This window comes from Podarcis raffonei, chromosome 2 (assembly GCF_027172205.1).
Source record: "Podarcis raffonei isolate rPodRaf1 chromosome 2, rPodRaf1.pri, whole genome shotgun sequence".
Taxonomy (NCBI): Eukaryota; Metazoa; Chordata; class Lepidosauria; order Squamata; family Lacertidae; genus Podarcis; species Podarcis raffonei.
The window spans coordinates 22,870,508-22,898,148 of record NC_070603.1 but is presented as its reverse complement, the minus strand read 5'-3'; the positions used below and the strand labels follow the sequence as shown (position 1 = coordinate 22,898,148).

The window sequence follows — 27,641 nt, the reverse complement described above, 5'->3', positions numbered from 1 at the left end:
ATGTGGGTTAAACCACAGAGCGTAGGACTTGCTGATCAGGTTGGCGGTTCGAATCCCCACAACGGGGTGAGCTCCCATTGCTTGGTCCCTGCTCCTGCCAACCTAGCAGTTTGAAAGCATGTCAAAGAGCAAGTAGATAAATAGGTACCGCTCCTGCGGGAAGGTAAACGGCGCTTCCATGCGGTGCTCTGGTTCGCCAGAAGTGGTCATGCTGGCCACATGACCCAGAAGCTGTCTGCAGACAAACATTGGAGAGTAAAGCGAGATGAGCGCCGCAACCCCCGAGTCGTACACAACTGGGACTTAATGGTCAGGGGTCCCTTTACCTCAAGTATCATAAAGCATCTAATAAAGCACAGCAGCCACAAGAGGCAGAAAAATAATCAGGTGACCCACTCAGCAATTTACAAGTGGTCTGTGATGTTTATCCACTGTGCTGCGTAACTTGATAAAGGTTCTCAAACCGTAGAAGCTAGTCTAGATCTTGAGTGTACAGTACTGTACTGCTCTTGTACAAGAGCGGAAACTATCCTGCCTGGGTGCCTAACCTACAAATCTAGAAGTCTGTCAAGCATTTCCCTTGTAAGCACTTGTGGACCATGAAGAGTTCTGAATTCAACATGATTGACAATCCATTTGTATTGCTCCTTATACCTTTCTTTTTTATGCAGTCCTTGTTTGCTAGCACCAGATTACTGTTTAAGGAACCATGGATGGTTGGATGGATATAACATCTGCATTAGAACAGAACTGTTATGGGAAGTGAGATGACAGTTGTGCTTTTTGTGATGAAAAAAAAACAAGCCAGATTCATGTAAATGAACTAAAACTCCAGTCTCATGTTTCCAAAGCAGCCCAACCTAGCTAAAATTAATATGGGTGCTGACAACCCCAATGTATTTTCCAACCACACATTTCACTTCATCTTACACTGGTAGTTACTGTAGGTCAGGGATTCACATTCATGGGCATCATCTTGTCTTATCTCTGCCACATCTGAAGATGGCACAATACCTCCTATGAGCTCACAAGCAGAGACACTTGTATGGTTCAAAGCTATGCACCTGTTGATTCTGGCCCAAACAAAGGAGCAAAGGAGCTTATGGTGTTGGCCAGGTTAGAAGCAGAGGGTTGTATCAAACTGTTTTACTCAAGAGTAGGGATTAAAACTGGATATAACCCAGATTGCTTTCACTTAAAGAAACCTTTACAAAATATCAGCACCCATTTTAGCCTGAATACCGGAGGACTTAATCCTACCCCACCCATGATTTGAGTGCAGTAAGATACCTATGTACTGGATGCTGACACAGGCACCCTCCCCCATTTCTCAAAGTTCCCCATAAACAACCTTTGCATAACTGTTTCAAACCTTTTACTGACAATGTCAACATTTGGTACGGGGAAAAAATGTGCTGAATTCCCCCAAAAAAGGAATTTTATTGTATACAAGTCACTACATCAAGCTACAAAGAACAAGATCAGTCCAGAAGAGTAAAGCTCAGGGGCCCACACACCCCTTGAAAGATCACCGCTCTTAAGCTTTAAGATGGAATCTCCTGAAGATAGGCAAGGAGTCTTCTAGCAGCAGCAAATAGAAGGTGTTATCTGGAAATCAGCTTTTCAAGCTCCGCCCTTCCATACTCTAGTTCTGCAGCTTCAGTAGCACTGTGAGACATCTACTTGGACCTCTGTCTCATCTTTCTCCTTTTGCGCTTCAGCCTGTAGGGGATAATATTCTTTTAATTGTCAATACTAACGAAACATTCTACCATAAGGCAATGTAGTGTTTCCAGTCGCATGAAGTGAAAAATTGTTTCTGCAGAGATTCAGTAGGTACCGTTTTTTCCTTTCAGATTTTCTTGAAGACTTTTATGCCAACAGGTCTTTAAAGCCACTTAATTTTAGATTAGCCAGCTACTTTAATGATTATCTGTATTCTTCTCAATAGCATTTAAGGTTTCGATGTTGTACCCCACCCTAATACTTTGGGATATGGCAGTACAGAAATACTTGTATAACTAAATAAATGTTTAGTTCACTTTTCCTAAAGTAAGTCATTTCCTCCAATATCCTTCCTACCACACCAGTTACTTGCAGAATCAAAAGGCAACTGAGAAAAGCAAAACAAGATGCAGTTCAAGCAGCTCTTCTTCCTGCCTCCTATCCATTCCTGTTAAGCAGGTTAGAGGTAAAAAAAAAAAAATCAGCTTAAAGAGGGCCACCAACTGTGAACCCCGGCACTAAACAGGCAGCCAACAACTTTGCAGTTGTCAGTAGAAACACTTAATTTCTTTGGCATCACAATATCATACTCCCAACATGTATGTTACAGGCAGAGCCCAAAGGCATTGGAGAGAATGATTGTGGCAAAGCCTGTAGCTGTCTTGCCCCGTCAACTGAGAACAGATGGCAATAATGCAGGCAGTGGTATTTTTCCACTTTTATTGCAATAAAAGCACCACTACTGCCTGCATTATTGCAACCTGTCCTGAAGAGCCACCACAGAAGCCTCCCTCTGTACTTTTCTGAGGAGGGGGAGGAGAAGCATTGGTGACTGATCACCAGTGGAGAAGTACTGATACCTACTTTGGGGAGGAGGGCATTGGAGGCGAGAGAAGAGGATCATATAAAAAAAAGCAAAAGAATTCACACTTAAGTTCTCAACTGCTTAAGGTATGCAACGGTGAAGGGAAAATGAAAGAGGATTTCCTACCATCTCAAACAGTAGCTTTTTACCAAAAGTTGAGATCCTGCCCTCAATGAAATTCTCATTTATTACATATGCAATACAATCCTAGGCTTGTTTCATCCAAGCCCCATTGTGCTAAATCGTTTATCTGCTAGTGGGTGTTCCAAAGTACAAACTGAGTGTCTCAGATAACTATATACAACAGCTGCAGGGCTGTTTCACATAGCACCAATTCTAATGTTTCTGTATTTATGATCCCTAGTGGGTGCAAAGCTTGCTTATGTAGGGAACAAGAACAAATGGAAAGCACCGAGGAATAAGTGCTTCAAAAAAAGGGGGTTTGTGGTCGAAGAGAAGGCTAATTCTGCTTTGGTTAGTATGGATATCATTGCATCAGGCATGCAGCTATGCAAGGAAATTGCCTCTGTACACTGGCCTCATGCATTAGTGACTGCCCTGTGTTCGGCTTATTTTTTGTGCATCCCCAGTGAGGTTCACTTACTGTCTTACACTGGTTTAATTTGTGATGAACGGGCTTGAAGGAAGGCCTGTCTCCCTGGATGCAACATGTGGCAGTCTGTATTCATATTGACTGTATGTTTTCCATTATATTACGGGGCAGTGTTATACTTTGAATTATCACTCACTTTTCTAAAGCACTGCTTTGCAGAACAGCCACTGCTAGCATGTCTTCATCCACCTGGGATTTATATAACCTAGGGTTAGTATAGCTCATCTGCATCTGTCTTGCCTAGATTCCTTGCATCAGTGACTAGTATGGACTTCTGGTTGCACCAATGTAAGAAACCTAGCAACATTAACATTAAGCCTCATTGAGCTCAATGGAATTTATTAAGCTACCATACTGGGAGTGCACTAAGTCTGCATAGCCAGTAGACCAAATTTGAACTTAGAAACAAACGGGGTCCTCAGATTTTAATTTTCAACAGCCACTATTTAAACTTTTAGATGCCCATGTTGTTACAACGGTATCACTAAATTAGTCAATGCACTTTCGAGAACTCTAATCAAGAATCTTCAAAAGCAAAGCAAACAAGTGGGTTTCACAGTAAAATAAAAACACATGCTCACATACCTGCGCATTCGCTTCTTTCGCCACTAGAGAAAGGGGAGAGAAAGGAAAGACAAAGTCAGCGTTTTTTATAGCACCAAAACCCAGAAGAGTAACACAAATACACTGGTATTTAAACATATATGAGTTGCAAGATCTCGACTTGTATTTTTTTTAAAAAAAAATGGGCCCAGCACCAACAGCATTTTATCCATTAGTGTCATTTCCTAAAATTGCTACTCTGGAGCTTGGCAGAGTCTTGATGTCAATTTAAAAATTCAAACAACAGCTCTACAAACCTGGGGCCCAGAAAAAAAACATTTCATAGTGCGATCTTGTGCACTGCTTACATAGGAGAAAGCCCCACCAAGTTCAATGAGACTGACGCCTAAATGCGCATGTACAATAGTCACTAACAAAACTCAGGGCGGCCCTGATAAATGCCTTCATCAAGTATCAGGTTTACAGACTCGCTTCTCGTGCAGAATCGCCCCATGACACTCGCTTTACCAGCTATTCCTCCACCCTCTCCAAGCTGCGAGGCCCAACTCTCCATATTCACACGCCATCGCGCACCTAGGCCTCAGCAGGGTTTCCTATCACCGTGTAGGCCCCAAATATCAGGAGGGCCTCGCCTGGCAGAGAAGCACGAGGCGGTCTTGGCAACTCTTCCACTTCCCCGCTCGTCATAATAACCTTCCCCATTTCGCACCCGGCCAACCGAAACAATAGCCCGCTCCATAGCAAAGGACGGCAACGCAGGCCTCGAGCCCAGCTACGTTCACGGGTCAGCTCGCTATCCAAGCCCGATACCCCACTCACCTTAGCTCTCATGTCGGGGTGGGTCCCCCGGGCTCAGTCCCTGAGAACAGGCAGCAAGGCTGTGGCCGGATGGCGACGGATAGACCTCGCCAGCCACCACAGAGCAGCTCCGTCACAAGATGGCGGTGGCGGCAGCAAAGGAAAGGCAGAGGTAGGCGGTTGGTTGCTATTTATACGTCACGCGGCGGGCGGGCGGCAGGGTCGCGTCACGAACGGCGGTCTTCGCATTGCATGGTGGGAGTTGTAGTTTGCGCACGGGAGAGGGGACACATTTCTCTCAGAGTGTAGTCGGGTGCTCCGCCGCCATTTTGGACGTGAATGTAGGAGCCTCAGCCATCCTTCCTAACACCTGGAAATAAGACCCACTAAGTTCACGAAGACTTAACCGGGGCATAGACTGCACACTGTTAGCCGGACAGTCCGGCGGAGGAGCAGTTAATAGCTACAAGCACACCCAACTCTTCGGTGGAATTAAATTTCAAGCGCTGAAACATGCCGTCAAGACCGTCTTTGACCATGTGCAGAGAGCATTTGCAAAAAAATCCGCAAACGGAGTCCGCCTGCGCATCTGGGAGACTTCCAAAAGTGTAGTTTTAAGCTGCAGCTCTTCCCTACGGACTGTAGCAATCATGGAACAACACGCCTAGGATTTTAGCAAACGCCCACGGAATAATCATGTTTAAATAAAGGGTCTGATCGTTTGAATTATAGGCACGGGCAGGCTGATCCTAGGCATATTTGTGCCGTAACAAATCCCAGGTAAGGGCATAATAGGATTGCGCCCTTAGCGTATAGGTAAAAAGAAGACTGGGATGCACCTAACAGGTTTTAATTTAAGGTGTTTGGAACTAGAGCAACTGAACCATTGTTAACACTTGGCTGTACCCAAAATACTTGGGAATTGCATATTCACAACACTAGCCTAGGAGCACACACAAGGTGCACACTTACAAGAGAGCACTATCCAATCCTAAGTAGACAAAACTGACCCAGTGCCCACACCACTCAGTCTCTACCCCCCAAATACATTGCACATAGACCAGAATTACACATAAATCTTCCTTGTAAAACAAAAAACCCCAAACCACCACAAAAATACATGAGGGTCAACAACCTGGTGCCCATGGGTCAGGCTGGCAATCCCTCCTAGGATCTAGCTATATTTAAGATGTTACGAAAGTGCTATATGCAGGCTTTCCCATGTATAAATTCATTGCCTACAATTGTCACCTAGAATCGCTGTACCTGATATACTAAGGGTGCAATGTGAAGTAAAATGTGACCTGCTTTTTCTATGCTAATGCAAACATATTTAATGAAAATGGGCCCTTGCCTAGCTTTGCAAAGGAAAATAAAAATTGTTACCGGTAAGTCAAAGTCAATATCATATACCCCCACCCCACCCCGCAGATTTAAGCCGTCTTCTTTTTTTTTTAAGAACTTGAAATACAATAGGGTGGGGAAGACCACACTCCCGGCTCCTACATAGAAAAATACTACATTTAAGGATTGCAGGCTTCTCAAAACCTCAGGTTTACATCTTTGTGAAGTTACATGCACTTTTCAAGTCAAACCCAGCCCTCGTCAAATGAAAACCGTGGATATTTGAAAACCTTCTGCTGATATTTAGTGACCACTTTATTCCGAGGAGCTTATTGTCTGAGCATTTGCTTCCCCCACTTTAATTATTTCAGTTATTTATTAAATTTATATCCCACCCTTTTCCCCAAAGGAGTCCCAAGGTCACAGAACGTCTCTGCAAACACACAGCTTCAAGGACTTCATTAGCAATGGAGATTAGTTCAAGACATCAGAAAGAAGACATGAAGTATATCAGGCAGCATGCGATACCAACAAAAAGCTGAGTTCTGCTCTTTGCGTATCCCACCTAATAAAAGAATCAGCTAAAGTGTGGCAGTCTTACAAATTTGGAGCCATCTGAAAATGTCCACAATGAAATGACTACACCTATTCTTCAACAGATTGTAAAAATGGAAGCAAGCCAGGAAATCACATCACCTAAGTCTTCTGCATTTTTAAAAATCTACATTAGCATCTCTGCTTCAGGCCTATCTTAATTTAATATTGTGTTTTATAGAAATCCAAGGCGGGTAGTGTTAAGGACTTTTCCATCAGCACAAGCCTTTCTGCTTGTTGGATGGAACTATCTCCCCTGTCCTTCATCTGTGTGCTGATCTGGGGGTTCTTCTCATCTCCCAAAGCCAATGGAGGGGGTGGGGTGAGGACAGGGGGAAGCCCCCCATTGAAATAGCAGGATTTGATGCATTGGCTTCAGCTAGCACAGCTATTTTGTTTAATCCAGCCTGTACAATGTGCACTTCTGGTCCACAGAATTAAGAAAAATTATAATACTGTAAATAACAAGATGAAATATAATTTTTCAATTATTATTAAAAGATGATCCAAAAAGAACTCCCTTAAGAGAATCAAGTCTTTTGTCTCAAGACAGTCTTTAAAATAATCTTTCAAAAAAAATTTTTTTTAATAATCCCAGTAGCACCTTAAAGACCAACTAAGTATAAGCTTTCTTTATACAATTATAATGGTCACAATTCTAACATAAAGGAGACAAGGTTGATGGGAGACCTCAGAACAGAACTCATTTTGGAATATTTCAAAGGCACTTCTCAGGTTGCAGTAGTCTTACATATCACTTGGGAAAACAGGCAAAGAAATGTGTACTGGAAAAAGCAAAGACCAGTGTCGAAGCAATGATTCCACATCAAATTAGTTGAACTGGTCATTTTGTTCATATGCCTGATTATCGTCCTCCAAAGCAACTACAGTAGTACCTCGGGTTACATACGCTTCAGGTTACAGACTCCACTAACCCAGAAATAGTACCTTGGGTTAAGAACTTTGCTTCAGGATGAGAACAGAAATCTTGCAGCGGCGCGGCGGCGGCAGGCCCCATTAGCTAAAGTGGTGCTTCAGGTTAAGAACAGTTTCAGGTTAAGAACGGGCCTCCGGAACGAATTAAGTACGTAACCAGAGGTACCACTGTACTCCATTCCCAACGTTAGAAAGGCAAGCATGCCAGTGGGCAACAAAAGTGGTTTAAAGGTGCTCTCAAGGCAAATCTTAAATGTAGTATAAACACAGACAAGTGCGAATCACGGGCCTGCGATCGCTCCAGTTGGAGAACAGCCTTGACCAAAGCGTCCTGGACTTTGAAGAAGCATGAACGCAAAACAGAAGGGAAAAAGGTGCCAAGATGAAGGCATGTTTGGCAAATCCTCACAGGGATCACGCCAGGAAACATGTCCCCACTGTAGATGTGCAGATCCAGAATTGGCCTCCACAGTCACTTATGGACACGCTATTAAGAACGTGTTCATGGAAGACAATCTTGCTCAGCTACGAGTGATCGCCAAAGAAGACACAAAGCATCTCACTAAACTGCATTCTGTTAAAGCCCCCTTAACAATGATCTATGCCTTCTCATTACACATATCCATCATAACACAGAAGTTCTTGCACTTCATTCAATGTGTGTAGTAAAGGGCAACTCAACTGTGTTGTAAGGACCCTTTTCTGAACACTTCGGAGAATGCTACAAGACGACAGGTTGAACAAGTCATCGCATGGCATTCTCTTGCAAGGTAGTTATATCAACAGCTACTGCAATGTCAATGTAAAACACTCAGGAGGCAGTTTTCCACCTGCGCTGCAAATGTACTGCATGCCTTGTCTTCTACTACTGCTGTATGGCCTGGCACACCATGGGATCAGGATAATGAGATTTGTTAGAACAGGCATCCCCAACCTGTGGCCCACCAGATTATTTTGGACTACAGTTCCCATCATTCCTGACCACTGGTCCTGTTAGCTACGGTTCATGGGAGTTGTAGGCCAAACCATCTGGAGGGAAGCAGGTTGGGGGTGCCTGTGTTAGAATAACCACACCACCAAACCATTTAATGCCAGAATGTAAGGAGCTGTCTCTCTGGCTTAACAGCAAATAAATATAACATCTTGTAGGCCAAGCGTTAAGAATCTCATAATTTTACCCTTCTAAAACGGTAGCAAAGAGAGCGACAGAGTTTCACTATGCCGGGAATGTGGAAACTGTGGCCCACCAGATTAGGATGGACCTCAAATCCCATCATCAGGGGCCACTGGACTGATGGGGGTTTGGGCTCAAACACACCTGGAGAGGTACAGGTTCCCCACGCCTGCTTCATGCAAGAGAGGCTTAAATACTTAATGCTCATTCCTCCTTCATGGACATTAAAATGAAGAGATAATGTAACAATACTACCCTCCACCCTCCAAAAAGCTGCTCATCCGTAAGGTGATGTAAGGGACACACTAACCAGGAAAGCTGCCCTCTTAAAGATTTTCAGCATGTTCTGGATATTTAGAACTTTGGAGACTGCAGCAGTTTAGAATCATGAAGAGAATTCAACATTTTAACGTTCTCCGTCATCATGGCTAATAAAATGTATAAAAGATGGAACATTTCTTCATGCATACCACGTTTAGGTCCGAAACACTCCAGATCCTTCCACCCCCTCAACATAGCAGACCCATTCATCTATCCAGAGGTGTCACTAATCAATTTTATTTGGAAAAAAAATCAAGTTACAGAACAGTTTGTGGGAATTTTCTTCCAAAATTTCCAACGGCATTTTTTTTTTTTTAATCAAGAGATACAATTGCCTTGACGTTTCAAAATAAAGATAGAAAATTAAATTAACCGCCAGCAAGTCTTAGTGGTTTATAAACTGGTAATGTGGCTGAACTCAAGCCTTTCCTTTATGGAAAGGCGGTACGAAAACATATTTACTTATAAATGCTAAAATATTCCTCATTTGAACAAGTTCTTCCCCGCCCACCCTCCCTTCCCTTCCCTTGTTCATGGTTAACAAATGGGAGCAGTTCAAAACTAAAATGGCAGTTAATTGCAAGTTTTGTGCATGATCCTCCAGCCTCATCACGTTCATACGATTCAGCCTCCGCTCAACATGTTCCCAATTTTACCTCCCAAACGTAGCACTGAAAGCAACCCTTACAAAAGAGCAAGAGAACAGAGTAGAAATCAAAAGTAGAAAGTTTACAAAGAGTGATGGAAAAGGTTTTTCAGGAAAGAAACATGTGTTTATTTCCTTTTATGGACTTAAAACTTTGGTAGTAACTGTAATTTTTTTTTTTTAAATATTTGAAATCCAGATATATTGGTCAAGAAGGACTTTGCCTGCCAGAGAGCACAAGAGCTCCCCCTCCTAACAAGACAGGTCTTCAATTCAGCTACAGTAAGTGTCTTAGACAGGGACCTGGTTAGGAATACAATAGAAAAAAAATCCCACAATCATATACAATTCAATTGGACAATTTAAAAAGACATACTATAGAAAAGCGATTCCCACAAAGAGCTTATTCCAGGTCCAACCACTTATGTAGCATTGCATTCATTCATGTAAAAAAGATGTTTGGAGGGAATTCTTCTGAAAAATCCTACTTTATACGACTTATCAACCTGAGCAGTGGCAAGTTGAACGGAAGTATCCAAGTGTCCATGCACTGACTGAAGCAATCTGTCGGTGGAATAGGGAAGACAGGCAATTTTTGGCTATTCCCTCTTTTCATGCAGCCCCTTAAATCTGTTCCAGAAGGTTGGGGGACCTTGCAGAACAGATCTGAGAAGCACAGAGGGCTGCATGGAGACGGAAAACTGGGGGGGGGGGGATTGCCTGCCTTCTCTATTCCACTGACAGGTTCTTCCTGTTAGCAGATGGATAACCACTGGATAACCATCTTTAGTCCACAAAAAGCAACAGACAAATGCAGATGAATAAAATGTCAAACTAACAAATGAAAACTAGAGGGAGGAAGCTGCGGGTATCACTTTTGTCTCGAAGGATTTTGTGAGAGTTACCATATTTTTTGCACTGGGGTAATTATTATTTTTTAAAAATAAAAATAAAATCACACAAATTAAAAGAAACGTAGAATCTTTACGAAGACAAGCTATCTACTTGGAGAATGATCTTTAAATCAGCTTCCTGTCAACTTTAAAAATACAAGGTTGATAGTTTAAAAAGAAACACACACACACAAAAGAACCCTAAGAATGTCCTATATGGTTTAAGCCAGAAAAAAAATGACTGAAGATTATTATAGGAAGAAGGCATGCAAGTTACATTAACTGCATGTAATGAAATTCTAAACCCAAGAGCTTTTGCATTTTTAACTTCAGTTGTGAAAAGATACTTGAGGATTTTTCAGAGAAATCAGAGTACCTGCAACAGGGAATTGGGGGGGGGGAGAACTAGACGAAAGCTCAGAACTGTATGTGTTCACCTCTAATGAGCACAAATAGTATCAAAGGCTATAAAGACTGGATGTAGGCTAGTTTTTACTCCTGATTTTATTATTTCATACTTTTAAAAGTATTCTGAAGTGGCCAAGAGACTCCTCCCTCAGTGGCAAAGTCAGTCACAACTGGTTACACTCTGTGGGAAGTCCAGGCTATTTGTCATTTGGTCCTATGAGACAAACAGCCGTAAATGGATATTTGTTTCTCTTGTTTTGAGTGGGGCATTTGAGAGAAAGAATCAGGTGCTACGCAGAGGCGGTCAGAGCTGTTCAGTCACCAGTCTCATTCTCTTCTGCTGTTTCCCCTGTTGTGGCGTTCTCGGCATTCTTAGAGGCCTGAAGGAACAGAGGGGGTGATATTAACTGAAACTGAAGCTAATAGGAAAGGAAAGGAACAGTTTGCAAAAACTGTAGACACAGCATTCAATATTTCACAGTTGTTAACAGTTTTAAAGAGGACACCTCAGCTTTCAAAGGAATGCCTGCCCAAACCTATATGAAGTTGGATTTTTCTTTGTAAGCTTTGCATGAAATTTCTGATCAAAATATCTTAAAACTTCACCTGCATAAAACTCCACCTAAGACCTTAATTTTAAAAAAATACAAGAAAATAAGCGCCCAGAATCCATATGTATTGTACATTCTACATTTGGCCCAATATTAAGAACTGCACCCATTTACCCTGCAGTTGTCAAACTCATGAAATCCTACCAGTCATTTGGAAAAAATTGAGTTCTAAAATATGCTGTACTATTATCGTATCCTGTTTAAGAAGATTTAAGGTGGGATAGGGAACTGGATGCAACAGAAGGCTAGATCCTTATCTCCCTCACCCTCCATGGGCCAACGCTGACAGGTGGGTGGGCCATACTTCTGTCGATTAGCTTTTAAAAACAGTTTTTAGTTTTTGTTTCCAAAGGAAGCTTGCAAAGCTTCTTGCGTTGCACTTCCCTAGCGCCTGACAATCAGCTGATTGTCGGATGCTTGGGAAGTACTGAGCAAGGGGGTTTGCAGGCACCACCAAGAGGGGTGCCTGCAAAGGCCCTTTTGTCCAAGTCCCTGCCCCTCACTTGACATTATACATGACACCAGGCGTTGGGTAGGTGGGTGTGGCTTGGCCAAAATGGCTTCACAGACCATATGGCCAAGCCTAAATAGACCCACAGGCCCGAAGTTCCCCACCTCTGAGCTGAGGCATCAACATAGTAATTTGAGGTCTCATTGTCTTCAAGAGCCATCATGATGGCAACAACACAATTCCATAAAAATAAATAAATAAATAAATAAATAAATAAATAAATAAATAAATAAATAAAAATCTGCCCTTCACATAAGGTCTAAGAGCAGGTGTCAGAGGTTCAGGAGCAGAAGAGCAGGGGAGAGAGCAAATAGAGAGCGGAGGAGAGGAATCGGAGGGGAGCGTAGGGGAATATGACAGTGGACCGAGAGATTCCATGAGCTTCTCCAGCGAATCAGAAGATTCCCAGGAGGGGGCGCCCATGGTAAGGGCGAGGCGAATCCCAGAGGGGACGATCCATAAGCAAGGAACCAGAGGGGAGTCCCAAGGGAGTAGCGGAGCAGTAGGGCCAGTTTCCCCACCAGAGCACAGTGGGGGGGAAGAGTCACGTGAGTCAGGGCCAGCTTCTCCTCCATCGGGGAGTGGGGAGACGGAGGGAAGGCCAGGTCCAGCTAGCCTCCCCGAAAGGGGGAGCAGTGACACAAGTGTAACGGTCAGAAGGAAAGTGGGAGGCTGCGCGCGCGCGCCAAGTTCAAATGTGGAGGAGCGCGGGACAGCAGAAAACCCGGATTGGGAGCCAGGTCCTAAAGCCCGAAAGAGGGGGGGGGGGGAGTTGGGAGAATCAGCGTCAGAAGAATCTCGGAGGGCTGAGACTCCGACTAGCAGAAAGACCCAGAGAAAGAAGGAACAGAGGAAGAGGTGGAGTAAGGCTAGAATCTTAAGCTGGTGTCAGGGGGGAGGAGACTCAGATGGGAGTTCTACGGTCTGACGGATAGATGTAGCGTTGCGCGCTGCGCGTCTAGAAATGAGACTGAACTTCAATAAAGACTTTTAAACTTGAGCAAGGAGCAGCGTTGGTCTTGTGTGAGCTGGGACCTTGGGCAGCGCTGACAGCAGGTTACAATATTTTAAAAAATGTAATGAGATTAGCACACAAACACAACCAAGTACCTTCTTTTTCTTCTTTTTTTGGGCCTTGCGGCTTGCTGAGCTCTGTAGGAGTGCCTGCAAGAGGGAAAAATGTCAGAAGCGAAAGGAGATACCTAGAGTGCGATTACTTCTAAGACAACAAGGAAGGGAAAATCACTGCCAGCCATAAAGGAATGCAGCCAGTCCTAGAATGCTTGGCACATATTGGGACTAACAATTAGCCTCACATAAAGCTGAGCTATGCATCCTTTGGAGCCAGCAACTTCTAGTTTCACCTGCTTGCAGAGAATTACTCAACAGTAGCGAGTCTGGGAGCCTCACAGCGCCTCTTTAGAAATTACAAGCTTATAAAATTGTCATTTAAATTTTTCTAAGAAGAGGAAAGAAGAATTGCAAGGGGCGGGGGAGTTGCATGTTTCACTTTAGCAAGTAAGTGGTCACATTTGTATAAAACAGCCTTCAAAATCATTTTGGTTTTAATTCAAAATGCTTTCAATGAACTCACTCATCTTGTTCTTACACCTCATTACAATTCACAACAAAAAACTTTACTAGCTCTTTAGAAAGAAGAAGCAAATTGCTTAAACATGATATCTCACATGACAACATGCCTGAAACATTTTTGTACTTGAAAAAAAAAGGCACAAAAGCTAGGGGAGGCAAGGCTTTTTCTTCTTAGCACTTATCTTGCCTGGTCAATGGAAAGTTAATACAGGTACCCATTCAGTGCATGACAGGGCGATATTTGTGGCACACCGTAATCCTAGAAGGGTGAGGAACTATGGACCCAAAACAGTCCCTGGGGCCTCTACATCCAGCCCACAGAGTCCTCACCTCATTCCCCGGCCATGGGCTTGAAAAAGCTTGGTAGAAGCAAACAGAATATTTCCTCCCTCCCAAAGTCTAATTGTAGGGCAGTGGTGTCATAGCTGGAGATGGAAGTTAACTCTCACCTTCCCATGTGCTGTGATTCCATCAAGAACATTGTGGCACCACAATTAAGCTATTCATTGGCTCAAATAGAACTGCTTCTTTCAAAGCCAATTTCGGGAAGTGGAAAACAGAAGCATGGGCTGTATATGTAGTATCTCTGTGGGGTTCTTTTTGGCGGGGGCATACCTTGGCTTGCCATATCTACTTTTGTTTGGGCCAGACTCACCATTGGCATGCAACCCCTAGAAGGTTGGCCAAGAGGGAACATGGTCTTTTGACCAAAAAATGTTCCTCACTTCTGTTCTAAACACACACTACAGTAAGCCTGCAACTTATGTGGGGATTATGTTCCAGGGATTGTCCCTAAAGCCAAAATGGCATATGGTCAAAACAGATTGGGTGTAGTGGCATGTGGAATTGCCACCCCCTTTTTGCCAAGCATGTAAAGCTGAATGCACGCAAGTTAAAAGTGTAAGTTGCGAGCTTACTTTATTTTAAAATGCTCTTCTTCTTCTCTATGGGCTAGTCCTCAACATGTTAAAACCTACTTTGGATCCCAAATTTGTCCCTGCTCTCTTGGAACTCCTTCCCCAGCTTTATTAATGAATAGGTACTGGGAATAACAAGAACTATCAATTTTTATCTCATCACATTTACACTGGGAATAAGTAACTCAAGCAGTTCTCCCTACTGTGACAACATTTGTTCCTGGAACTCTGGGCACTTATACAAAGAACACTGTAATTCCACTGACCTTCAGATCTGCATCTTGCACCTCAAATTCTGATTTGTAGAGTTCAGGCTCAAAGGGACCGCTAGTTATCCTCATGGGACCATTGGGCATTAAAAGCACCGTGAACTTAAATTGGGCAACAAACTCTCCTGGGTGGGGGAATTAAGAGAAAGATTAGCCATGCACCATGTTAGACAACTGCCTACATCAAGGGTCTGACAAGCATACAAGAAGAAGAAGAAAAAAGAACCAAGAGGTAAGATTGGTTTGGTTCAGACAGATCTGCTATAATAGCGGAGAAACAGGTATGTGAGCTTGCCATGAGATGTTCATTTCAATTATCCAAATTAGAGCAGGGGTTTCCTTCCCTTTTTACCTAAACTCAGCCCACCTGAACTTTTAAAGGCACTACAGTGGTACCTCGGGTTAAGTACTTAATTCGTTCCGGAGGTCCGTACTTAACCTGAAACTGTTCTTAACCTGAAGCAACACTTTAGCTAATGGGGCCTCCTGCTGCCGCCACGCCACCAGACCACGATTTCTGTTCTCATCCTGAAGCAAAGTTCTTAACCTGAAGCACTATTTCTGGGTTAGCGGAGTCTGTAACCTGAAGCGTATGTAACCTGAGGTACCACTGTACTGTTGAGGTTCTTATTCAAGAAGTAGCAAACCACACTCTTATTTCTCACTGGTCTAAGATATTACTGCAAGTGTCCAGGGGTCCACAGTTGTGGCTGAACTGGTAACCAACCAAAATGTGTAGTTGCCAACAATCCTGTCCCTCTCCCTTGAAAGACACTCTGAAATTAAGTGTAACTAACTTGATAAGTAGTTGCTCAGGAGCACTGAGTTGTTTTGCTGCTTTGGAGCACCTGCTAAAAGCAACACAACTACAGGAACGAAGCCTTTCTTCTAGGCTTGGGGGTGTTCACCCCTGCAGTTGCACCGGGCTTCAGAAGTACTCCAAAGCAGAAAAAAGGCTCACTGCTTCTGTTTCCAAAACCAGAGACAAGTCCCTGCCCATCTTTCAGTCTGCCCTCATCACAAATGTATTTACCAGGTGAACAGATGTGCTCACCACTCGCAAGCGTATTTGCACACTCTTGCAAATGACACAAAATATGTGCCCTAGTCTCTAACTGTGACCTCCCAAATTTAACCAAAAAGCAAAGATCTCTGTTATGAAGCATGTATCTGTATTCAACATGTACATTCCGTTCTAAAGTTAAGTGCTCTCAGAAGAGTTCTTTCAACAAGAAACATATTGGGGCAACAAAAGAGTGTATCAATTCAGCATATCTTTCTAAAGGTAAAATAGTGCATAATAATTAGTCAGAGCTGCCAACTGCCTAGCCCCAAAGCAAGACAAAAATTGCTCTGACATTCAGGCACAAGTGCTTACCTTCTTTATCATAGAGGACATTAAAAGGCTGTAGCAGCTCATGTTTAGCACATTCTACTACTCCCATCCTTGCCTTCTTTTCATCCTCAAATGCCCTGTATGGAACAAACATAAAAACAAAAACTGTTTGTGTAGGCTTTTCTGCATCCTTTGGTTACTATAAGAACTGCAGAGTCATAGCACCAAAGAATGCTTCTATATTGTGCAGATGCACACAAAATATAGAACATGTTACTGGACACAGAATTCAAGTTCCTACTAATCTCAACATCCCACCCCATTATGGCAGCAAACTTAATTTGGAGAGTGCAGAGATGCTGGCACAATCTCACAAGGGATAGCTGAGTAAGACTTCTTGCGCCCAGGGTTTCAGTGCCCCCTACCCAGTTAGCAGTTACCACAGTTACCAAATAAGCAAGACACTTGCGTAGCTTATATAGGCTGTGGAATTCGCTTTCTCTTAGTACAACATTTTGATTTCTTTAGCACTTAACAATTCTGCTTATTACCTGTCGTACGAGGCTAGCATTCTACACACAGCTTAAACTAGGAAAAGCAATATAACTCAGAACATTCCCTTCACTTTACAATACATGCAAGAGACATGACTGCAATGGTAGGAACCATTCAATCATTGAACTACCAAGTGGAATCCCCGTTGCCAAGTTTATGCACAGATGCACCAGAAAACAGAGAGTACCTGAGAGTGAATGGCATAGCATCAAAGCGTCTTTCCACCTCACTGAAAAAGGCACGGGAAGTTTTCATTTTCAAACCATATTGCTTGGAAGGGTCCCTTTTGTAAATTGTAGTTCTCTGCCCAGCATCCTTTGCCTAAAGACATGCAAGTCATTAATGACAGTTTTAGCAGCATAATATATAGATTTACTTATATGATGAAAGGGAAGGTAGCAAAAGAGTAAAAGGGGGCAAAGGATGTTTTTTGGGCTACGGTTGTGGTTATGTAGAGCATTTCCCAACTAAACTGGCTTTTAAGACACTATATCAAACAATCTAATCAGGAAGTTAACATCCTTGTGACTTTAGATAAAGTTGCCGAACTTGTATGGCACCTGATTATAGAACAGGTGTTAAGCAAGGGCACTTACCTTTCCTTCTCCAGTGCTGATGAGAACATCAATGGCATAAACTTCATGGACTTCAAATTCTGCTTTTTCATGGTCCTTTCTAGATTTAAAGAAAAACACACACACACATGAAAATAGAAGACCACCTCCATTTGAACATTGTTTGGGAGTCAATATGAAGCAAGATACTAATTCTAAGTCATGTGTTTCATCTTACAACACATCTGCGCTCCTAGTGCCCAAAAGGCACAAACACAAAACAGCTTGGCAACAATTCCAGACAAGAGACACATACGTACCTTTGCTGGTCTGAGGGGTTCTGGATGATAGTCTTCTCCCCATCTATCACATGTTGCTTCAGCTGGTGTGATAGCATCCCTGTCAAGAAAGGGTATCTATTAGCACTGGAGTTGCAAAGCAGCCAGTGAATCACAGCTGATAATCCAAGGCACTGCACTGCACTTTCTTTTTTTTAAAAAAAGATCAGAGACACATCTTGTCATATGCCCAAAGGTCTGCGTGTGCTTGTTAAAAAACAGCTTCAAAATGACACTGGGATAGGTATTCACAATTCCAATAGCTGGAGGCTGCTTTATTAATAAGACAGCTACATCACCATTTCTACTAAAGAAAAGCCTTTTTGCCACATTATTATTATTTTATTTAGTCAACTTATAAATGGCTTATTTTATATAAAAATATTTCAAAGCTATTTACAGTAAGGAGTTAAAGATTTTAAAATAACTAAGAGTCAACTCTGCAGGCCACTCTGTTAACCTTCTCCTCCCCTTTTCCCACCAACATATTCTTTTCTCTTTCTGCAACTTACTATTTTAACCCTCTCTTTTGCCTTCTACCACATAGCATGCACACTGAACCTCATCTCTATTTTCTGCATCACAATCTCTTTACTCTTTTCTCCAATTTATCTTTTTATGCTCCAGTTCTGTGCTCCTCAATCTTTCCTTGCTCCTTGCTGAACTCAACAGCACTCTCCCAGTACCTCACACCCTAAGAGTCTCTCCATACTATGACAATATGGATTTGCAGACGAGTTTGCACTTGACAGGCAGCTGCAGCCAATTCTGACACTGGTAATTTCGCAAGTATGAAGTGTCTGTTTCTAAACTCTCTCATTCATAGTGCATGTTTAAAATCTAAATAAATGTTTAGATGCAGGTCTGAAATATTGTATGTTTATCTCCATGAGGGTCTCATTCACAAGCAGACTGTGGCACAGCTGGATAGTTGCAACACTGCAAAAACTACCAACTCTACTGTATGCCTCTGAATCCAGGGAGAGAAGCAGCACACAACACAATAAAAGCATCCTCTTGCCCCAGTCCCCACTGATTTCTTCAGGAGTGGGAACAGATCACAAACAGCAGGGGCTTGAAATTGCTTCAGGGGGCATAATTAGTCAGGGAAGTGACTACTTAGCAGCCCATGGATTTTGTACTGTGCAAGAAGAAAGCTTAGAAGTGTTAAATGTGCCCTTAAACAAGGCGACACATTTAACTTGGGACTTTTAAAACGACCTTTCCATTTCAAGCCTGAAACACTGTGTCAAGTAGTACTACAGGGACTTCTAACATCCAGGGTCACCAAACAAAGCATTCCTGCTCATCCAGAGACAAATGATGTTCCCAGAGAAATTTGTCCATTCTATTTATTCTCTTCCCCATACCACCCTCTGACACAATCTAGATCAGTACACCAAAGCATTCCTTCCTGCTTTGATGCACATCTTCAATATTTAAGATTCAATCTAGGGAAAGCCATGTCTCATCTGCCCTCCACATCCACAAGCTTTGAGCAAGGAAATAGCACCTTTCTATTGGCAGGGGGCTGGTGGAGAGAGAGAAGTAAGTCTTGACCTTGAGAGAAAAGAGCTCTGTTTAGTTTCATAAACTGCTGCCAGTGACTGGATGATTATAACACTTGAATGTTTCCAAAACAGTAGCTGCTTAGATTCCCTTGACAGCTTGAGCAGCCTCCTCCTCACTGTGCTGTCATTTTTTTCCTACATAGGCACACCACAGATCTACAAGACACTGCATGTGAAAAAATCTAACCTTAGAACCACATTTTTTGCAGGGTGGTCTAATACAGAAACCTTAACTGACTGGTGGCCGAGAACATTTCCATAACACATCACTAAAACAGCACATTTCTTCTACTGTGCTGTCGCCTACAGTGAGCTTATTTTGTGAACTGCTCCCAAAGGTGACTTATTCGACTTTGGTACCATCAACAAAATAAAAGCAACATGAAAAGTTCAGCTTGATACCTTGATCATCTATTTCAGTTTCTAACAAAGTTCCTCAAAGCATATTACCCTGTGCCCTGAACTGTGACCCCAAATTTAAGCAGTCAGTTCTTTTAGCCAAATGGGCAGGCTAGAAGGAAGCACAGGAGTAATTTGTACATTGAAGCATCCTAGGAGCTCTAAAGGGAATATTTATTTACAAGCATGTTATACCAAAGTACTCCAAACATCAAAAGCAGATATGCTGTCCTCACAGTAACTACTAACACTTCCAATACTTTCAAATTCTACAGAAGGATCATTGCTATGTTAAATGCTCTTCTATTTCTGCTGTCTCATTTCATTGTTCAGTTAGCTAATCCTTACCTTCAATTGGTGTGCAGTTAAATGAATGAGCTATCTTGTTCCAGGCATCTGTCACTTGTGAATTCTATTGGAAAAGGGTGAATATTGGCATTTAAAGTTGAATTTGACCATATTCTGCAGTGAAACCTGTGATCAACACAGTTTAACGGCCCCTACACTGGCTATTATTTTGGAGAAGCGGATCATAAATGTATTCCCCCTTCCCTGCACAATAAAAACCCCCTATAAATTCCAAGCCTTCAACAGAAAGTTGTTCAGTATTAGAAGCAGCCAAAACATTCCAGTATACAAGGTACTGTATGACAATGATCTTTTCATACAGAACTTTTAATGGTGAGAAGCTGAATAGAATTACCACTGAAATCGTTATATATGCTATATAATTGAGGCAGAGATTAATTGTCAATAATAATAATGCAATAAATCTACAATTTCTTGTTTTCAATGCGGTAGCATAAACATACTGCCTGAGACTAGGAGGGAATTACTGGAAGGGAAAAGCAGAACTTTCTACATCCTGCCCTAAAACTGTCATTAGACTAAACAAATGCTCAGCTGCCAAATACCGTATTTTTCGCTCTATAACACGCAACTGACCATAACACGCACGTAGTTTTTAGAGGAGGAAAATCCGTAGGCATGCCACCCGTAGGCATTTCCTCCATAACACGCACAGACATTTCCCCTTACTTTTTAGGAGGAAAAAAGTGAGTGTTATGGTGCAAAAAATACGGTACTTCTTATCATGTTTGGGGGGCGGGCGGGAAAACCCAAGAACCTTCAGCCATTTGCAGAAAGACTAATGACAATACAAACTCTTCAGTAACTACTACCTTTTCACAAGCAAAGACCTCCTCACCCCAGAGAGCATTTCTGCTATCTATGGCCAGCTGCCCTCAGAACAGTTTAATACCTCTTCCCAGAGTAAGCCAATGATTTTTTATTTGTATGTTCAGAATAAGTTGAGGATTGGATCTGTGGTCATAACCTCTGGTCACCCATCCTGAAACATGAAACCAATTCATGTAAAAAGTAGCCACCCATTGTCACCTGGTTTCCAGGCTTAACCAAACGCAGAGCAGCTTCAGCACAGAGGTGAGCAGCTTTGATGACATCAGCTTTGCGACCTGACACTGGAGTTTCCTGAAATGGTAGGAAAAAACTAATATTCATATAAGCTTTTACTCCTAAGGGGTGAAAAGTGACAAGCGCTTTCTCACTGACAAATCCTAAAGACACAGTACAGCTGCACAAAATATGAATGGAGTAAACGAGCTAAAATTAAGCACTCTTGTCCCATTGATTCCAGTGAGAGGGTTTAAGCCTTATCTGAATCCCATCCTGTTGGAATCAATAGGGCTTTTAAAAGTGTTTAACTGATTGAATTGTGCCCTTCTCAATCAGATGACTTGGACTACAGCTCCTACTGTCTCTGAACACTGGCCATGCTTACAAGGAAACATAGGAGTTGGAAGTACTAAAGATATGGAGAGCGCCTGTGTTTGGAAGGCTGCTGAAAGTATTTTGCCACTCCCTTAATTCACAAATGGGATTCAAATATTATCCAGCCCTACAAGTCACTCTTTTCTTTGTTTTGCCTTAGATGCTAAATCAGCATTAGCTATGGTTAAATAAACCGAATTGACAAGTAGCAAGAGTTCTCAATCCACACCAGAATGCTTGAGTCACCAAAGTGACCACAAAAATCTGGCTACATTTCCAGCAATTGTGTAGAAATTCAAAAGTTTATTTTAATGCAGCTTTTCCAGGAATATAGTATATTATTATTAGTTTATTTTGCCTTGCATACTTTGAAGAGCTGCAGTTATGATAATTTAGAATTTTGCTTAGCTTGCAACTTCAGCCAAGTTGAATAGGGCATGCCACTTAAGAAGTTACACATTAATGTACAGCACCTGATGGAGTGACTGATCAACACAGCTGTCCCACATTCTTGGCAATGGGATGGATTGCCACTATACATCAAGAAATGCAACCACTTGCAGATAATGCAATGAGCAAAGTTACCCAGGACAAACATTCTCAGCACTAAGCATTGCATAAAAGAAAAGTGATATGGAAATCCAGCAAACCCAAATAGGAAACACATTCTGTTTGTGCCCAGAACATATGGAATACTTTATACAAGTATAATATTTGTATTACATAGTTTCAGAACCTTGACCTATCCTACTTCTTAGCAGCTATAGCTGCAAATGAATAACTAGCAAGCCAGTTCTACTTAAGGATGCCGCTTACATTACTCCCCCTGCTGGGGCCAAGCCTGTCTTGAAAGTAGCATGTGCACATGCTACTCAAAGCCACATGCAGGAGATTTACCTTTGATGCATCAATGACAAAACTGTGAGCTACATTTGCTATGAAGCCATCAACATGGACTCCCAGGTCACTGCAACATGAAAAGGGAAAAAGAGATTTAAACCACAGCTAGGAATAAGGAAACTTCTGCAACATCAAAGGCTTAAAAAAATTCTGCTTACATGACACTTCCACATTCTGACCCTATTAAACCATTATGGTACACGCAATAGTTGGCACCATAGCAGTTAAAGTGACTATCTCTACTTAGGAAGCAGGGCAGAACCATTAAAATGTGTCTCATGTGCCAAGAGAAATCCACACTAAACCAAAAATGTGTCTCATGTGCCAAGAGAAATCCACACTAAACCAAAAAACAAACACACACCTGCACCAACAATAACTTTGGTCCTCAAAAATGTGGCTCAGAGGTACCATATATAGCGTAATGCACTCTGAGCAGACCAGCTTAAAATATACAGCTGAGGGTAAAAGTAAGCCAACAGATAACCCAAGAAAGTGAATGGAGATGCTTACATTTTGACCAAATCACCATCTTTGAGAATGTAATCCTGGTCACTCTTCAAGGGGGAGAAGTGACAGACACAGTTATTTACCGATATACTTGTGGGGAAGGCAATACCTACACAAAAAAGGGAGCAGTGATGAGATCATACAATCTACACAAGCCCTGTAACAGTTTTCCATCTCACAAATATAATAGTTACTGGTATGTATAAGTGTTAGTGTTTTAATGTGATTAGATTGTGTATCAGACATTGTTTTGACAACTTTTTAAAAAAGCAGGACAGAAATAAGTATCGTAACATGGGTCCCCTAAACCAGACATTTGGATTTGGGACACAAGTTGCCCTATGTAATTCAAAGACTACATCAATCGCATAACGACTAGGTTGGATTGCTATCCTTTTTCTGCTGACACTGTGAGTGGTACTAGAGCTGCTACAGCTGCACCAACCTGTCTTGTAACTTTGGAAGCTTCCTCAGTATAAAATGAGCTGGGCTTGGTCAGTGCTTAGAGGGAGAGGCTTAAGGTGTGACCTGGGATAATTTATGGGAGTATGAACCACTTTTTCAGACAGTAATGTGCTACTTTTCCAACAGATCATAATGCTGCTGCAGAGCCAGTAATTCCATGGCTTGGATTCAGAGATCCCATGCATGGAACTTTGCCCATAGGACTCTCCCTAGGGAGGGAGGATGGGGTGATTTTCACCAGTTCCATTTTTCTTTGCAGCCCACTGACCCTAAAAAGCTGCTCTGGACCCTCAAGAACTGTGTGGGAGAAAATGGAGGGGGGGGGGAGGGAGAAAAGAGATGAAAAACCTTCCTCCAGCAGAAGGCTTCATGGGATTTCAGACACACTGCAATTCTGTAATTCCACAACTATGCAAAGTTGCCTGACCACTTATATTTGCTATCAGCCCTTAATTTTGTGAAATATGCAACACTATAGTGCTTAATATTTATGTTGTTATCCAAGATTTATGATGTTATGCATGATTAAGACACATTTTTTCTTGTCAAGGTATCAGTATGGATGCAGACTGGCCAACTATCATGCATGACAAGGCAAATCCATTCATGGTTTTGTCTACATACAGAGTCAACATGTCTTAAACTCATGTCAACGTACTTTTAAGTAAACAGTTCATATAACACTACAATCCTCAAAACAGCATGGACCCTATATCCCCAAGGCTAATAGGTATTTTATACTTTTATGCCACTCTGAAATCCCAAAGCAATCTAGCATAGGTTGGTTTTCACATCAATTTAAAATTTGGGGTTTTTGCCAGACTTCAAGGTACACAAAGAAGAGGAAAAGAAAATTATGTGCTGGGTGCCGAAGTATTGAATCAACCCCATTAGGGGCAGAACAAAAGTAATTTCAAATCCTCCCCTTCCAGTTAACTGGATGCCATGAGCTGCCAGAAATGTGAGCAGCATTTTTAAACTGCTTCCAGCTAGACAAAAATGGAATGCCTGATGTTCAAAAGTATAATTTATCTGCACAAAATGGAACAAATAATTCAGATCTGGAATACAAACTAATAGAAGCCTAAAAGCATGTAAGCACTGGAACAACCTGCAGCAGTCACACTGGAAATCTAGGCTGGTTCTGCAGGTCTTGCATCTCAAACTCCACAATCCACATCACTGTACAATTAATTCTATTCAATGATGAATACAATTGAGGCAACATGATATGTATGTCAAAAATAAAGCTGGAAAATTGTATGTTACCTTTCTTCATATCTTTCTCTTTCTTAAAGATTTTGCCAGTCTCTTCCATGATCATGGCATCCCCTCTCTCACATAAGCTGAGGACAGACACTCCAGACTTAGCTGCTTCTACCACAGTCCGCAGGACTCCTGTAATTCAAGATAAAACTTCATATTTAATATTTTAATACACTTTACAGTTGCATAAAGCTATGCCACACTATGGAGCTCAGAAAGTGTATTTAACATTGGTAGCTCAACTTCTCACACTGAGGCAGGGTTCGAAATTAGCAGGGCACCAGGCACATTTTGCGCCTAAAGATTTTCAATTTGCGAGTGCCTCAAAAAGTCTGGGTGCCATTTTTTTGCACCTGGCTGACACTCAAGGATTACTGAAACGTATTTGCTTTGAAGCCTCAAAGTATATGTTAAGGATAGATAATATGCTAAGGAGTTTAACAATAAAGGTCCCAGAAGCCATTTGGCTCCCAGTATTTCTATTCCAGTTTCTAACACTGCACTGCTAGATTCCAAGGCATCCAGGTTCTAGTCCCACATCAACTGCCTACAAAATGTACATTAAATTCCATTGTTGCATGCCTACTGAATTAGAATACTCTTACCTATACCATTTAGGGAACTGAGAATCTCTAGTAATGTCTTCAGATTCCTAAAGTCAACTCCACCTCATGAGGTGACGACAGGCTGCAGTAGTTTTTCCAAACCTGCATCTTTCTGTCCCCAAGAAACTTTTCATCAAAGGTTGATCTAATCAACCTTACTTCTACAGAAACTTTGAATTTTAAATACTATAGAACACTCACATTTAATGATATTCTAAGATTAAAGCACACCTAGTCTTTCATGGTTTCATTTATGGAAAGCATGTGAGCCAAAGAGAAAAACATTGGCTGAGGATTCTGTCTTGTCTAATTAAGGTGTCCTCATCAGAAAAATGGCAATATTTTCTCTAAAGCCAGAGAATATTCCAGAAACAATACAATACATTTTTGCCTGAGCTGGCTTTTGGTGGGCAATGGTTAAACTGGTCTAAAACAATTTAATTTAATGTATATTTTATATGTCTTCAAATGCCATATCACTGTTTGTTCTTGTGATGATTGCATTTACCCATGTTGTTGTATCTGCAACATATTTTGTGTTTAGCTTTATAAAACCAATGGACTGAGATTACTGAACAACTGGCAAAAAATAGTGTTTGAATTCTTCAAGTTAAGTTTGCATAAATATTTAATCCTCATCCTTTTAATACAGAAGTTTCAAGAACTGCTTCATGTTATCTTAACAGATCGGCTGAAGAGAACAAGGAAAATAATTTTAACTCCATTTATAAGAAGAGCTGAGACAGTTTTGTCCCATGTGCATTCTGCAACTCTGTGGTAAAGCTGAGACCTGCTGTTAAGTCTCCAGTATCTTTAACCTTTGAATTTAAGTAGAAAGAATTTGCAGAAGTTTGTAAATGACATTAAGACAAAGTATCCCATTCCAGATTTTGGTAAATCCCAAATGTAGGCTAGAACACAGGGATTCCTGAGTTCAAAAGCCTCACATTACAGTATGCACTCCTACCACCAATTAAGCAGTCAATAGGGCAAGCTTATCTTTGAACAAACTGCTTTCTTCCTTCGCAGCACAAAAATAAATTGAAAAAACTGGAAGCCTGACGCAGCATTTTAAAATTTAATGGAGCAGGCAAAGGTATTTCTCTACCCAGTATAAGAGTGTGTGAGTGTGCATGCTCACACTTTGCAAATGCTCAGGCCTACAAAAGTCAACTGTGAGGTACAGGGATATGTGGTTTGCTACAAGGAAAGACTCGCTCCAACATAGGCAGTTAAGAGCTGAGTTGCAAAAGCCGTTTCCCCCTTTCCCTAGTTCGCTGTAATCCTAACAATCCACTTTCTAGAGTTCCCCGAACAAAGTGATCCGATCCGAAGCAGAAAACCTCCCTTAAACAAAAGGGGAAACCTGGGAGGAAGCCAGGATGTCGGAAGATAGTGAGCGGGAGAGAGCGCCAGCAGCACATGGCAAGTCGCAGACCATGTGCCTTACAGTTCCTGGAGGACGGCGGCTCCATTCCCCCGGGGGGATCGTGGATCAACCAAATCTTACCCTTCCCCTCTCTCAAAATAACCAGAACACATAAATTTATTTGTGTTTTTTAAATGCACGTGATTGTTTTTTTCTTAACGAGCTTTTCACGCTCGGGGAAAAAAACAAAACACCCCAATGGCGGGCAGTGGACTAAAATTAGCCCTTAAAACTCTTTCTAGAGATTCCAAGTTGACCGAGGCAAGAAAGGAGAAAGGAAAGTACACCATGTGCCGGGCGGCTCTCCCAGCTTACCTATCAAGGGCAACGGCTCTCGGGGGAGGGAGTGGAAGTATCCCACGTCCCTCAAAATCGGGTTTTTTTTGGGGGGGGGGGGAGACAAGTCGCTCCAAGTCCAGAGTTTTTTTCCTCACCCCTCCCCTCCACTAACAAGAGTTCAACTTCAACCCAGAGTAGGGACCGGGAGGGGGAAAAAACCCCCCACCCCCAGGTCATATTTCACCCCAAGCCTTGACCACCCACCGACCAGCCACCACACACACACACACTCATTTTACTAGCCAATATTATATATACACCCCACACCAGGGAGCGAAGAACAGATAACACCCCCCCAACCAGGGCCGCCCCAGCAAACCTGCCCTGCCTGACAGCTCGCCTCGTCACCCCCCGCCCCGGAGGGCTCCACAGGCAGGCAGGCAGGCGCCCCACGCCCAGGCCCCAGGCCCGCCCCCCTCAAGCCCCCGGCTCCCGCCGCCGGGCCATACTCACGGTTGGCTATTTCTCCCCCCATCTTGTACTTGTTCACGACCACGTCTTCCGCGATCGTCAGCTCGGCCGCCTCCTCCTCGCCCGACATGGTCGGACTGAGCCGTCGCCGCCGCCGCGGCGCGCCTCCTCCTCCTTCTTCTTCTCCTCACAGACGACGACACCGCCCGGCCTCGAGCCCTCCCTGCCGCTGCCCCCCTGCTGCCGCGTGCCCAGGTCGTTGTCGTTCAAGCCGCCGCCTCAGTAAAGAAGACCGACTGCGAGACAGGCTGCAAGAGGAGAGGGAGAGAGCGAGCGAGCGCGCGGGCTTTGCGCGCGGCACGCTGGGAAGCGAGTCCGCCTCCGAGGACT

At 42.6% G+C, this 27,641-nt stretch overlaps 1 protein-coding gene across 1 annotated transcript; it reads right to left on the bottom strand.

The window, feature by feature from the left end:
- Positions 1–1,420: 1,420 nt before the first annotated feature.
- Positions 1,421–27,641, bottom strand: PA2G4 (proliferation-associated 2G4). Its single transcript, XM_053375297.1, has 15 exons — positions 27,294–27,641; positions 24,471–24,599; positions 22,740–22,845; positions 22,224–22,293; positions 20,934–21,026; positions 19,884–19,947; positions 17,548–17,626; positions 17,270–17,348; positions 16,861–16,994; positions 16,161–16,255; positions 14,780–14,907; positions 13,114–13,167; positions 4,587–11,261; positions 3,789–3,811; positions 1,421–1,722 (listed from the first exon to the last, which is right to left on the bottom strand). Exons 1-13 carry the CDS (start codon positions 27,379–27,381, stop codon positions 11,196–11,198), a joined length of 1,185 nt encoding a protein of 394 aa, XP_053231272.1. The 5' UTR covers positions 27,382–27,641; the 3' UTR covers positions 1,421–1,722; positions 3,789–3,811; positions 4,587–11,195.